This window comes from Dromiciops gliroides, chromosome 5, assembly GCF_019393635.1.
Source record: "Dromiciops gliroides isolate mDroGli1 chromosome 5, mDroGli1.pri, whole genome shotgun sequence".
In the NCBI taxonomy this organism is placed as follows: domain Eukaryota; kingdom Metazoa; phylum Chordata; class Mammalia; order Microbiotheria; family Microbiotheriidae; genus Dromiciops; species Dromiciops gliroides.
This window is the reverse complement of record NC_057865.1, coordinates 146,033,976-146,049,610: the sequence shown is the minus strand read 5'-3', so window position 1 is coordinate 146,049,610 and position 15,635 is coordinate 146,033,976. Positions and strand designations below refer to the sequence as shown.

General features: G+C 38.4%; 1 protein-coding gene across 1 annotated transcript in view; it reads right to left on the bottom strand.

Moving 5' to 3' along the window:
- ATXN7L1 (ataxin 7 like 1) overlaps positions 1 to 15,635 on the bottom strand; it is a 280,551-nt gene that overhangs the window by 170,018 nt on the left and 94,898 nt on the right. Inside the window, 1 exon segment of the mRNA XM_043966547.1 lies at positions 10,615 to 10,719. Within this exon segment, the coding sequence (XP_043822482.1) occupies positions 10,615 to 10,719 (105 nt within the window).

The window sequence follows — 15,635 nt, the reverse complement described above, 5'->3', positions numbered from 1 at the left end:
AACAGTCACTCTAAGTATGTTCAAAATATAATGTCTCAAAGAAAAAAAACACTTCTGGAGAGAAAGAAAAATGTTATATTTATCCATTGACTGCCATGCAACATCTAGCTCCATAGTTCAAAATTTTCTTCTTCTGAAACATTGATGTCCATGGAATGATATTCTCTCCCAAAGGGGTATACATTAAGTATGGCTGAGAAATCATAGGGTTGGGAAATAGAAATAAGGATATTAGCTCTTTTCTATTTTTACTTACTCTTTTTTTTTTTTAAAGTGAGGCAGTTGGGGTTAAGTGACTTGCCCAGGGTCACACAGCTAGTAAGTATTAAGTGTCTGAGGTCAGATATGAACTCAGGTCCTCCTGACTCCAGGGCCTGTGCTCTATCCACTGCGCCACCTAGCTGCCCCTACTGTTACTCTTTTTTTTTTTTTTTTTTAGTAAGGCAATTGGGGTTAAGTGACTTGCCCAGGGTCACACAGCTAGTAAGTGTTAAGTGTCTGAGGCCAGATTTGAACTCAGGTACTCCTGAATCCAGGGCCGGTGCTCTATCTACTGCACCATCTAGCTGCCCCACCCTACTGTTACTCTTAATGAAGAGAATATACCGAATTCCTCTCTGAAAATTAGGAGGGCTTTTGTAAATCCAACTCTCAAACTAAGCCAATTACATATTTTCAGGAACGATAAGAATAAAGAAATAGCAGTTTCTTTTCAAAAGAAACTAATATTTCTCTATAGAATACCAATACAGTAAAGGAACAGAAACTTTCAAGTATTCCTAGAATTATGTTTTAAAATGTCATTTGTCTCAGCTATTTACAAAGATCTCAAATGAATGAAAAAGGTCAATGGTAGTTTTACCAAAAAAAGGAAAAGGAAAAAAAAACACAGAAAAGGCATCAGCAACTACTTATTCAGCATATTCATCTTTATAAAATCTTTTATGAGAATGGTCTATACATACATCAAAGGAATCCTTGATGAAAACATGATATGGATGATATGGTAAGAAGCAGTCTTATGTAGGTGATTTTCTGTCTCAAGCGTGTGAAAAATATCACGTTAACTATTTACTGATTTTCAGAAAATCTTTAATATATCTGAGTAAAAATGAGCCACAAAGGCTTTCCTGAGACAAGATGTCTCTTTTATATATATATTTATTAAATCAGATAAAACTCCATGACAGACATGACTGGAGAATATTCTGTTCAATGATCTGCTGAGTAATGAGAATAAGAAAAGTGCTAAACCTAGAGATACATTTTTGTTCAATTGTTCACCAGTGTCATGGAAGATATCTTGTATAGGTCCAAAAGGGGTGGATTTCCTGTTAATAGTTGGGTTCTTTAGATATTTTTATTCATATCATACACATTGCTTTGATCCCCAAAAAACCATCAAACCTCCTTGAAGAAATTCAGAGTAATGAGAAAAAGATAAGACTAACAATGCAAAACCAAAGTGAATGAAAAATGAATATTGCCCATATTATGACATAGGCGTCAAATTAGTTCATCAATATGTATAACTTGGAGAGATCATACATATGGATAATGAACTGGACCTAGAATTTCATTAGGAGCGGATCAGGTTGTATTACATTTCAGGAAATGTACATGCTTCTGATGAACCCTAATAGCCTTCTGCTACAAAGGCCAACAACTCTTTAACACCTATAGTCTTTCCATGATGTTATATAGCTATGAATTAACACAATGGTTTCTGAAGAATTAAAATTATAAATAACATAGAAAGTAACAGAAAGTTGGGCATAAGTAGGGTTTACTATATCAATAAAGATGCTGTGTGTAAAAGAAGAAATAGAGAAGACATTATTTTGAATAGACAACCTGAAATTGTGTTAGGCCATTCAGGTAGTCAAAATTTGAGGCACAAGATTTAGCGATACACAAGAATCCCTGAGATTCTCTAAGAGGAAGGCCTTGGTGTAATAACTAGATCCTTAAGGAAAGATTTATGGGAGAATGTGGATAAGAATTACACAGAATGAACTGACCTGAAGAGATATTATCTAAGCCAAAGGAGGAGGTATTTACACTAATGAGGTCATAGATTCATCAAAGCATCAAAATATTTTTAGAGTTCTTCTATCTTTCTAGATGTGTACACACATGGAGCCTTACCTTATCCCTGGAAGAAGGCTTGGTATCAAAGCTAAATTTTTTGAAATTATAATATCCAAACTTGGTTCCAAAGAAGTGATATGTGCAGGCACCCTCTTGACATACACAACCAATTTTTTGCATAGGTAGGAGGCTTATGAATGTGAAATGCTGCATATATTGTCTTTCTGTGTGTGTGTGTGTGTGTGTGTGTGTGTGTGTGTGTGTGTGTGTTTCCAAACTTTCTAGTCTTTTTTTTTCTTTTGGTCTTTCTAGTCTTCTTACAACTTCCTCACCTCCATGTACTCTTCAGTCTAGTGACACTGGCATCCTTCTTGTTACTTGCAGGGAATACGATATCTCCAGACTCTAAGCATTTTCTTTTGCTTTCCCCCATGCCTAGAACACTGTCCACCAAGCTTCTGTCTTCTTTAAAGTCTCAGCTAAAGTCCCACCTTTACCAAGAAGCCCTTCCTAGTACTCCTTAATCTTAATGCTTTCTGTTAGACTACCTTCAATTTATTCTATCTGTAGCTTATTTGTACATTGTTTGCATGATGTCTCACCAACAACAATAACAAGCATGTATTAAGTGCTTACTTTGTCGATTGTGAGCCCCTTTAATGCAGGAACTGTTTTTTGTCTTTGTATGACAGTGTTTAGCACAATGTCTGGCACATAGTATAAGATTAATAAATGCTAGTTGACTGACTATATAGCGATAGTTTTATTAAAACTGTTTCCACCTCTTTTTTATTCTGTTATAAATGATTTGGGTTTTTTGTGGGGGAGGGTTAGGGGAGTATCAGGGAAGCATATATTGGAAAAAAAAGTAATGTAAAGATAAAAGATAATAATAAAATTTATTTTCTTAAGAAAACAGGGGGAGGATGGAAAATATGGGCTAAATTTCTTATATAACAGCTATATAGAAACATCACAATTCATATATATCATTCTGTACTCTGTAACTATCATGACTAAAATAACCTATTGAAAGTATCTTACTATGTACTCCTATACCCTATCATTATCTATCTGGATGCTTTCCTGTGGTTCTCAATGATGTCAGTACTACAGTGACACACAGGTCCCAACAATACAATAAGAGCTTAGGGGAGATGAATACCAGGAATACCTGTACCAAGAGAAACAAACTAAGAGGGAGGAGAGAGTCTCTGGAAAGAAAAATGTAACACCATAGGGGCTTTGCAGCTGAATTACCAAGGTAAGAATGTTTCAATTCATTTTAACATTTGCTGAGTGCTTACTATTTGTAGAGTACTGCATAAGATACATAAGTACTACATCAGATACAAGAGCCCTTGTGGAGAAGTACAAATAAACTGCTGTGGGAAGTTCAAGAGGAAAATGGTCATTACTGACTGGGATGATTTGGGAGTAGTGGTATGAAGGAGGGTTGGAGGGAGACTAATGGCAGGAAGAACTTTTAGAAGGGTATTCCAATAATTTTGATAACATTAAATTTAAAAGGTTTTGCGCAAACAAAACCAATGCAGCCAAGATTAGAAGAAAACAGAAAGCTAGAAAATGTTTCCAGCAAGTTTTTCTGATAAAGGCCTCATTTCTCAAATATATAGAGAATTGAGTCAAATGTATGTTATTCCCCAACTGATAAATTGTCAAAGAATATAAATGGGCAGTTTTCAGAAGAAGAAATCAAAGCTATCTTTAGTTATATGAAAAATGGTCTATATCACTATTGATTGGAAATACAAATTAAAATAACTCTGAGGTACCATTTCATATTCATCAGATTGGCTAATATGACAGAAAAGGAAAATGACAAATGTTGGTGGGGATATGGAAAAATTGGGACATTAATGAATTCATTGTTGGTGGAGTTGTGAACTGATTTAACCATTAAGGAGAATAATTTGGAACTATGCCTAGAGGGTGATGAAACTGTGCATACCTTTTGAACCAGCAATACCATTACTGTATCTCACAGAGATCAAAGAAAAAGGAGGACCTATATGTAAAAAAATATTTATAGCCGCTCTTTCTGTGGTGACAAAGAATTGGAAATGGAGGGGATGCCCATCAAAACTGATGAACAAGTTGTGGTATATGATTGTGATGAAATGTTATTGTGCTATAAGAAATGATAAGCAGGATGGTTTCAGAAAACCTGGGAAGACTTATGTGAACTGAGGTGAAGTGAGCAGAACCAGGAGAACATTGTACACTGTAATAACAATATTGTGTGATGATCAACTATAAATGACTTGGTTATTCTGATAAATACAATGATCCAAGATAATTCCAAAGAAATTATGATGAAAAATGCTATCTACTCCCAAAGAAAGAACTAATGGAATCTGAGTACATTTTTTCACTCTATTTTTCTTGCTTTTTTTCCCCATCATGGCTAATATGAAATTGTTTTGCATGATTTCAAATGTATAATTGATATCACATTTCTTGCCTTCTTCAACGGGTAAGGGAGGGGCAGGAGGAAGGGAGACAATTCAGAACTCAAAATCTTTAAAAAAATTAATACTAAAAATAATAATTAAAAAAAATTCTAAAAGAAGGGTATTCCAATAGTCCAGGCAGGTGCTAGGGAGAACCACTATCAAGGAAGTGAAAGTGAGAATAGAGAAAAGGGAATGCCTCCTTTTTGCTTTATATTCCCAGCACAGTGCCTGGTGCAGAATAGGTGTTCAAACATGCTTTTGATTAAAAGAATATCATGAGGGTAAAGCTCAAAAGGACTTTGTTATTAATTTGAAATGAGTAGGGAAGAGAAGTCAAAGATAGCCCCAAAATTTCCAACAAAGGAGAATGGGTTCCAATGTCAAAAATAGTGAAGTCTGGAAAATGTCTCAGAAATCAAGGGATCCTATCATTAGAGAGATAGGAGACTATAGGTATCTAATGTTGCATTTGTAATCAGATAAGGTTTTGTTTAAATGTTTTTCTTTGAACAAAGGAGGCTTTTATGGTGGGGCAGTGAGAAGAATCAGGAAATGTCCATGGTCTAAAAAACAAAGTCATTAATGAAGCATTAAAGAAAAAATAATGAGCAGTGACAAACTCTAGGAGCAAAGGACATTCAATGGTGTCAAATACTACAGAGGTCAAGGACTAAGAAAAGTCACTGTATTTGGTGATTAGGAACAAATCACCACTTGAGTAGAGTGGTGGGAATGAGAATCACTGCACTGAGATCAGGAGACATGTAATGATGAAGTGTCAGCCATGATCAGAGACAATGTAAAAAGGAGTATAGCTATGAAGAGGAGAGATATAGGATGATAGTCAGTGGGAGTAAAAGATCAAAGCAAGGCTTTTTAAGCACTAGGGAAAGGAGCATATTTACTGGCAGAGAGGAAGGAGGAGCCAAGGGAGGAGAGATGGAAGATTCATTTTTTTTTTCCCTTGGTTTGCCCTCTCTGCCCAAACAACCGAACTAGTTTATAAACTCACTTCAGTTTGGTACAGGGGAGATAGCACAGTATGGGATAAAGAGTACTATACCAGGGGCAGCTAGGTGGTGTATTGGATAAAGCACCAACCCTGGATTCATGAGGACCTGAATTCAAATCCAACCTCAGACACTTGACACTTACTAGTTGTGTGACCCTGGGCAAGTCACTTAACCTTCATTGTCCTGCAAAAAAAAACCCCAAAAAACCCCCAAACAAACAAACAAAAAGAGTACTATACCAGAAGTCAGGAGACCTGGCATGGTACAGTGGAAGAATGTAGGGTCTGAGGTGAGAGGATCTGGGCTTGAATTGGCCATTTACTCCCTTTGTGACCTTGGGCAATCCACTGAATCTCTTTGGATCTTTCTTAGTAGCTTCATCTATAAAATGAAGGAGTTGAATGAACCCGTGGTCTCTAATTTCCCTTGCACCTCAAAGGTCCAGTTTTGCCATTAAATATATCTGTGGTCTTTAGCAAACCATTCCATCACTGTGGGCCTCAGTTTCCTCATCTGTAATATGAGAGGATTAGGCTAGATGATCTCTAATTTCTCTTTCATTAGTAACATTCTACAACTTACTTTTGTTAAGATGTCAAAAATTTCAGATTGTCTAAGGTCGTGACTTTAAAAGGGTCCAAGGAATGTGGAGGCTCTTAGGCATCTTGACACAGAAGCATAAGAGACAAGAGGACCCAACATATACTTTGGTACATATAATGAATATGTTACCAATGTGAGATAAACCTTGAGGGTTTGTCAATGTGGGGTCCATTAACTTGTGGTTTTAAAAATATACTTTTTTGATAACTATATTTCAACATAACTGAGTTTCCTGTTTCATCTTATGTATTTTATCTTCTGTACTTAAATCATTATTCTAAAAACAGGCCAAAAGGTTTCACTAAACTGCCATAGGAGTCCATGCCACAAAAAAAAAAAAAAAAAAAAAAAAAAAGGTTAAGAACTTCGGTTCCAGATTGAAAAAGTCTTTGGAGTATAGATTGTATCAAACTTCTCTGTCTGAAAAAGTGGCCTGGCATTGCATGTCAAATCCAACTTGTAGGGTAGTTTCATAAGGACCCTGTCCAAGTTCTTCAATTTAGTGGCAAGAAGGGTGGGTGACAACAAGGCCCCATAGTTCAGCCAGCTGAATGAAAGATGTTTTTTTTTGTTCCTATACAACTTCTATGTAGTTGAACTTGGAATAGAGGGCAGGTATTCAGTAGTGAATTCGAGCTGAAATGGGATGACCCTATGTGGACCTAAGATATCCAAACTGAAATGGTACAATTTTAAAATGGAAATGGAATTTTTGAAAGAGAAAGTGCTTTGTATACCTCAATGTACTATATATATAAATGTGAATTATTTTCATTTTTAGCAAACTAGCCATCCCAAGCTGGGCATTATGGTTTGAAACCAACATCTGTCAAATTCAGTATTCAAGACCCAAAACAAATATAATTATGTTCAGGCTGTTAACATGTGTCTCTAGAGTTTTAGAAGTTAAAGATGAAACATGGTCAAATGCCCATATGCTAACCTTAAGGTGTGTATCTACTATGTAAGGATAGAGAATGAATTCAGCAAATATGACTGAGGTGCCTCATATTCTCAGGACAAACTGCTAACTCTTTATTTTGTTTTTAACTAACCAATTAGTCAATAAGTATTTATTGAATGCTCAGTCCTGTGCTAGGTTGTATGGGGAATATAAAAGAAATGGGATACATGATTCTTGTTCTCTGGTGGTGTATAATCTGGATAAGGAAATAAGATTAACATATACTGTTGTGTGCAACACACTGTCCTAGGTGCTGGGGGTGGGGAAGGGAATACATAGATCAAAAGACAGTTCCTACTCTCAAGAAGTTTACAATATAGTGGAGGTAATGACACATACACAAATATCTAGCATATAAGGTAGAATGATATAAGAATGCATAATTAAGCCATGAATAAACAAATTTAGAGAAAAGAAAAATTATTTGCAACATAAAGTGTTCATAAACTGGGTATATGAGTCGGGCCTTGAAGAATGTTTAGGATTTCAACAGGTAGAGACAGTGAAGGGAGATCAAGATTCCAGAGATAGAGAACAGCATGAAACAAATAAATACACTACAAAAATATGGAGGCATTTCTCATTCCACCTCCAAAACAGCCACTCCTACTTTATCCTACTGGGGTTCCTTAAGTCCCAAAGTGTATGTGGCATTTTGTATGTTCTTAGCATTATAAATATGTATTTCACAGCATTTTAATACATGCACATTTATACAACCATGGCTTAATGATTCCATCTACAAATTGTAGCTGTACCTCCACGAAGCTGTGGCAATAGAAGCTGGCTTCCAAGGAGGCAGTTTAAGATGAAGGGTTGACTACGCTGATTGCTACTAATGCCTGGAGTAGGTAACAGCAATACTGTAGCTTCTTTCTGCTCCCTTTCCCTCCCTTCTACCCACTGATCAGAAATGATGAAGATCATATATCAAACCACAGAACTTTAGGGCTGACCTTAGAGTTCATCTATTCCAACTTCCCAACTGTATAGAGGAGAAAACTGATTATTTGTGGCTCTCTGACAGGGGATACCTTGGAGAAGTAATACCAGGCTACAACAAAAACTATGAGGAACCACTATGCTTTTCTTGAGTTTGAAGGAGGACTGAATTTAATAGTAACCAATCAATCATCAATCAATCAATCAATCAAAAAAGCACTTAGATATAGGAACGTCACAACTCTTCCTGCTTTCCAGGTTGATGACTCCACTGGTGATTTAGTGTTTAATGAACAACTTTTGATCTTAGGATGATCATGTTTCTTGGCATGAATGCTAAATGCTGCCTCTGCCAACCATTTTTGCCTTTGACCAAGTTTCAGTTTTCCCCCCCAAAGCCAATTTAATTCAATTCAAAAGACATTTATTAAGGGCCTACTATGCACAGGGCACTGTACCAGCCAACGCTTGGGTACCAATTAGTACTGAATGAGTTACCTTTCAATGAATCTTGCTCCAGAGAAGAGAGGAAATGAACTATTCTTTCTGCGTCAGAAGCCTGGGTCACCTGCCGTGCCAGAACTGAACAAGAAAAGCAACTCCCTTAGGGTTCGAGGCCGCTCCTTCTATGTTCACTTTGCCATAAAATAGGATGTTAGAGCTGGAAGGGACCTGAGAGCTTATCTAGTCCAGTAGATTCCAAATTTTTTGGTCGTGCACCCCTATCAGCAAAAAAAAAAAATGCACCCCCAATATATGTATATTTATTTAAAAATTATATCCACGTACTACTATACTAATAATTATGACACTTCATAAAACTTATATAAAAATAGAAATAAAAAAGTGTGAAGTAAAGATGAAATAGTGTTTGATCCCAGGGTTAACAGAGAGACACGGTAGTGTTCTGAGTAGGTAAATGTGACCACAGTCAGACAGGAGTGTTAGGTGAATCACTTCTGCAGCTGTGTAGAGGATGAACTGTGGATGGGGGACACTGGAGGCAGAGCGACCAAACAGGCGCTCACTGCAATAGTGTAGGTGTGAGGGAAGGGAGGAAGGTCTGACTTTGGGTGGTAGACAGATGTAGAGGTCAAACTGATTAAAACTGATTAGAAAATTCAGAGCGAGGGAAAGTGAAGATGACAGCCAGGCTTTGAGGCTAGGTGACTGGAAGGATGGAAATGTCCTTGACATGAAGAGGGAAGTCTGGAAGAGGAGTGGCATTGAAAGAGAAGATAATGTAATGATAAGTGACATACAGATGACCACAGTTCAACTATGCCTGCTCATCTTGTATGAGTTACTATCTCATCTAAAATGAAGAGGGGAGAAGCCAGGCTCTTACCAGTCACTAACCCTGAGCACACAGCCTGCTTTACAAAGGCACCTGACAAAGCCAAAAGGTGATATGGAGGGCATGGTGTGAGGGCCAAATTTTCTCAATGGCACCTTTGGAGCAGCTGGCCGATCCCTGGCTCTGAAGGGGTTTGTTTTGGAGACAAGCCTCATAACTGGCTACTAAGGTGAGAGTGGAATGCAACCCATCTCCCTCACAACCCAGTGGTTGATAATACGTCCTTTTGGGTCAATATCATCACCAAGTTGGCTGTAAGGGATGTAGCAACTTTGAAAGACCACCTATCTGCAATACGGTTGCTCCCTGCCTTATCAGTGGAAGTACCTAAACTGATCAAATCACAGGTCCTTGAAGGACTGAGAAGAAGAGATCCATATTGCCCCTCTGACCCACTCAACCCTGCACCATTTGATAGATGAGGAAAAGCTGTGGGCTAGAGAATGTAAGTGACTTCTGAAGGTCACACGGCCAGTTAAGAAGCATCCAGCTTCTCCACAGTATGGACCACACCGGCTCTTTCTGTTGTATCTGCAAAGCACTTAGTAGTGTTCTGCATACAACGAGACCAAAAAAAATCAGTAATATTTATGTTGTTAATAATAATGAAAGAGAAGTAAAAGAGCTAGGAGAGAAATTCCCAAGGAAATTTGTATTCTTTAATAAGGGAGATGCCTGAAAAGGGACACTCTGAACTTGGTTTCAACAAAAACAATTTCTTGATAGTAACCCTTCACTTTCACCAGATGGGCTGTACTTTGTTTCAAACTTCCTCCATGTAAACTTCCGGAGATTCTCTGCTTTTGGTCCTTTCCTTTGGTGTTCGAGTTAAAACACAAATCTGCCTGTAGTGAGTCCTGCAGGCACAGACCTCCCTTTCCTTGTGTTGTCCACCAGATGACACAAAGCCAGGCTAAATCTGAGCCTTTTCAATTTAGTTCTGGGTCTCCCTAACAAAGCCCAGGTTTGTCCTCATTTGTTATGATAGGACCAAGAGGTTTGATAGAAAACCTGCTGCTCCTAGAATAATAACTTTTCCCATTTCCAGACACTCTGGAAGATGGTAGAGCCAGGTAGTAGCTGCTTCTCCCAGAACAAAACAAGGAAGCCAATCTGTTCAGAACCATGAATGCAAATATGTTCACCAAGGACGGAGGTTCCACTTACCGCAATGAGACTGGAAAACCTGGGGCTTGACTACCTGATTGCAGAAATTGCATACTACGAGATAGAAGTCATCATGTGCCGGACAGTGGCCAAATAAGTGCATATCTGTGAGGAAAAGGAAAAAAAAATAATTAAAAAAAAAAGAAAATAGCAATCACTTCTATTTTGGTGTAAAATCTTGTCAAAAACAATAAAGAGAAACCTCAGGATTTTTACTAAAAGGGAAGCAGTGTGTCATAACCCAGCTCTTCAATTTTCTAGAGCAGAGCTGATGAGATTTTCTGAATGGGGCACCACGTGGACTTTTTCCTAGCCTAAGAGGAAGCTGAATGCTAGTAGTGTTCCTCCCTCATTTTAGATTTTTTTTTTTTGGGGGGGGAAGAATCAACCCTGTGATATTATTAGTGTAGGGAACTCCCAGTAAGGAGACTCCTTCTACCAATGTACATCATCTACCTGCTCTACAACTTAGTCCACTTGCCTGGGGTCATACAGCCAGTATGTGTTTTCCAGATCTTTAGGACTCCACTGCTAGCTGTATATTTTGCCACGCTGCTACTCATTCCAGAGTCATCTTTCCATAAATGTGACTTTACCTTGTCCAGAGTTTGGTTAAGTTCCCCACATAATAACAGCAGCTCACATTTATACAGTGTTTCACACCTTACAGTACTTTCCTCCCCACATCACAGTGAGACAGTAGTATATCCCCATTTTATAAATGAGTAACTGAAGCTCAGAAAGTTTAAGTGATTTGTTTAAGGCTGTATAATAAGTACCAGAACTGGGACCTCAAAAGCAGGCCTCAGGCCTCAGGCCTCAGGCCGAGTGCTCTATGCCATACATCAAACTGATATTACAAGGGACTTTGCCATTGGTCTTATACCTCAGAATGCCGTACTACCAGGAGCTTGGTATTAACAGGGTAGCTTGGTATCTGCATTCTTTAAAAACTGATCCTAGAGATCAGAAGTTGAGTGATCCGCCTTCTTTTTTTTGTTTTTTTGTTGGTGAGGCAATTGGGGTTAAGTGACTTGCCCAGGGTCACACAGCTAATAAGTTGTCAAGTGTCTGAGGCCGGATTTGAACTCAACCTCCTGACTCCAGGGCCAGTCCACTGTGCCACCTAGCTGCCCTGAGTGAGCCTTCTTACCAGATTTTCCACATTCCATGGGAGAGAGGCCAGGCAGAACACTAGGTCATGGAATCACAAATTTTGAGGTGGAAGGTTCCTTGGATGTGATCTAATCCAACCTCCAAGGTTTACGGGTGAGAAAACTAGTCCAGAGACGGTAACCTGCCCAAGGTCATGCATGTAATAAGAGCCACAGCCTGGATTCGAACCTAGGTCCTCTGACTCTAGATCCAGCATTCTTTCTACTGCCATGTTCCCTTCCTCTTAAAGGAAGCAACCAACTCACTGTCAGCACTTTCAGTTGTAGGGTGGGGGTAGCTAGGAAATTAGTTATTACCTCTCCTCATAGTCATCTGCATATCTTTATATGTGTTTATATATTGCACAGGTCAGCTTTATGAGTGGCTTGTGATTTAAAAAAAAAAAAAAAGCCCACAAAGGCTGAGTTGCTCATGATGCATGAAAGGCTCTTTCAAAAGCTTCACAGAAGCCCCCTCTCCCCCTCCCCCTTGCTGCTTAAAGACAAATAAGTCCAGTTTGTTGACAACATACCAAAGTGCTGAGATACATCCATCCATTCCTGTGGTAGGAACAAGCTATCCTAGAAGAGGCTTCAGCTTTTTCTGGAGGAGAATCTCCAGTGGTGATGCCCAGGAAGTAGCCCTCTCAAGATGTGCTCATAAAAGGTTAGCCAGTTGAGTCAGTCACTTGCTCAGCTGGTTGGTGGGTGCCTAGCCTAGCAGAGAAGTTTTCTTGGCAAGTTTCATTAACTGCATTTGAATTCTGCCTGTTTTCTTTTCAGCCAATGAAAGAGCAGTGGGCTGGAAGTAAGGAGGTCTGGGATGACTAGCATAGGCACCTCTCATGGGGGAGGCCAGCAGAGAAAAAGGCTTGGTGAGAACTGAGGGGGCACTTCTAGTGCCAAGGGAGGGGGAAGGGGAGGCACAGAATTTGGAACTCAAAACTTTCTTTAAAATATTAAAAAATTGCTTTAACATGTAATTGGGCAGGGGAATAAAATGGTATTTAAAAAACAACAAAGTGGGGCAGCTAGGTGGTGCAGTGGATAGAGCAATGATCCTGGATTCAGGAGGAACTGAGTTAAAATCTGGCCTCAGACACTTAATACTAGCTGTGTGACCCTGGACAAGTCACTTAACTCCAATTGCCTAAAAAAAAAAAGCAACCCAGAAAAAACAACAACAAAGGACTGAGTGGTACATCATCTCTAATGATGTTAGGCCAGTGTCAATAAGAAAGGCAAGCATCAATGCTCTAGGTTTAGAAGTCTCACAGGCAGAGACATTAAGAATTAGTGACAAATGCCCTAACAGGTATGTGGTCAAAGGCTATGAACAAACAGTTCTCAAAAAAGAATCAGAAAATGTGAAAAAATGCTCCAAATCATTAATTATAAGAGAAATGAAAAGAAAGCCAGGCCTGAGTTTTCATCACATACTCAGCAAATTGGTAAAGGTGATAAAAGACAGGAACCGTTAACAATAGAGAGGTTGGGGAAAGACAGGTACAGGAATGTTTTGTTGGTGGGACTATGAATAAATACAGCCATTTTGGAAAACAATATGGAGTTATGAAAATAGAAGGAAATTGAAAACAAATGATATGAAAACAAAAGATACCCATAAAATTTATTTTATTAAAAAAAATTTAGTGACACATTTCTGGCAAAATAGTGGAGGCAATAGTATGTCTTGTTTCCAGAAGTAGGGAGGTACTGAATGTCAAGAAAGTCTTCCTTTCCCCCCAAAGCTTAGAATTAGGAATGGCTGACAGGGACACCAACACACCTCAGTCTTGTAATGCAGATGCTCCCAACAGAGGAGACAGTACTTTCTGTGGGACCACATCTGGCCACACCCAAGCCATCCCTAAACTGAAGGTAAAGGAAATAAACTTTTTCCCCTGGGTCTCTTAGTATGCTGAGACTTTGCCTGGCATTCATTCAACAAAAATTTACTAAGAGCTTATTATAGGCAGAACATAAGTAGGGAGGTACAGGAATAAAATAAAGTGATTCGTATCCTATGAAGCATGTTATGGTCTAGTAGGGGAGATAAGGCACGTACACAAATAACTAACTGTAACACAAGGTAGACTATTTAGCAAGACAGAAAATGCTGTTAGTTCAGTCAGATGAGAGAGAGATTATTTCAGGGTAGGGAAATTTTCCTTGGTTTCTCTTAGGGGTAATAACAGCTGCCAGTGATAAGGTATCTTCAGAGAAACCCTGTTACCAGTAAATAATCTGTTATTTCTGAAAAGATGGAAGGGTTAGCCTTGTCCCCCATTACCTCGGGTCTCAAATTGAAGTATCACAATTTAGTAAAGGAAGATAATGGGATGCACTTCCTGAGCTATTTAATTAGTTGGCTTTGGCCAAGAATAACCACTATGGGATTTCTAGGACTAACTGAGGAAGCTAGGTGACACAGTGGATTGAGTGCTGCCACTGCAGTCAGGAGGGCCCGAGTTCAAATTCTATTTCATACACTTACTAGTTGTGTGACCTTAGACAAGTCATTTAAACTCTCTTAATCTCAGTTTTCTATATAAAGCACTTTGCAAACTTTCAAGAGCTACATATGTGCTGTTATTAATTGAGGTTTTAAGTGGGAGGATGGGCCCAAGAAATAGGGTTTTATGAGAACAGGGAGAAGCAGGTAGTTGCCCCAAGACCTGAGGTTCTCAAACTTTTTGGTCTCACGAACCCCTTTACACAATTAAAAGTTATTAAGGACCTTAAAGAGTGTTTGTTTATGTGGGTTATATCTATTCATATTTACTGTAGTAGAAATCAAAATGGACACATTTAGAAAATAGTCAATTCATTTAAAATAACAGTAATAAACCTAGATAAACATAGATAGCATTTTAATGAAAATACTATTTAAAAAATTAAAAATAGTGAGAAGAATGGCATTGTTTTACATAGTTTTGCAAATTTCTTTAATGTCTGGAATAATAGAAGACAGATGGATTCTCAAACCTAGCTCTTTATTCAATCTGATGCTATATTTATTTTGGTTGAAATATGTGAAGAAAATCCAGCCTCACGCAGATATATAGTTGGAGAAGGGAGGAGGAATTTAATAGGCAAGTAACATCTCAGTATTATTATGCAAGGCTTTGACCTTGTGGATCCTAGGTTTGGGAACCACTGCCCTAGGTGTTACAGGGTGTTTTGTCCTGCTCCTAAATGAGTTAAACATACATTTGAACATGGGATAGGGAAGGGTAGAAACAGTCTGCTAAATAGGGGGAAAAGGGTTTTAGGAATAATACATGGAGAAGAATGTGAGATTTGGAGTCAGAGGTCCTGAGTTTGAATCCTGACTTCCCTTTTCTACTCATGTGAAGTTAGGCACATTATTTAACCTCTCTGAGCCTCAGTTTTCTCATTTGCAAAGTGAGGGAGTTGGACTAGACAGAAAACATCCTAGGTCCCTTCAAGCTCTAAATCTATGATGTGTGAACTGTATACAATTCGATCCACAGTACCCCTTTTGGAAGGCAGGAGTGCTTGTTTCCTTTCTCCAGCTGGGTGATGTCAAAGTCACTTCTATTACAATCCATTTTCACCAGCTTTCCTGACACTGGAAATCACATGAGTGGAGAACACCAGAGACAAGAGTGGACTTCATTTCTTATGAATCCCATATTGCCTTATATGCAGGGTTACGCTACACTCAGCTCAAAGGTGATATTATTAAATTTTCAGTGTGAACATTTATACCTTGGAAATCAGCAAATGGTAGAAATCAGGGCTTTATTTTTATTGTTTTGTTGATCTTCTAGACTTAAAAAAGTGATGGAGAAAATCTTAACAATTCAGATTAAACTTAAAAGTGTGTGTACATTTTTTTTT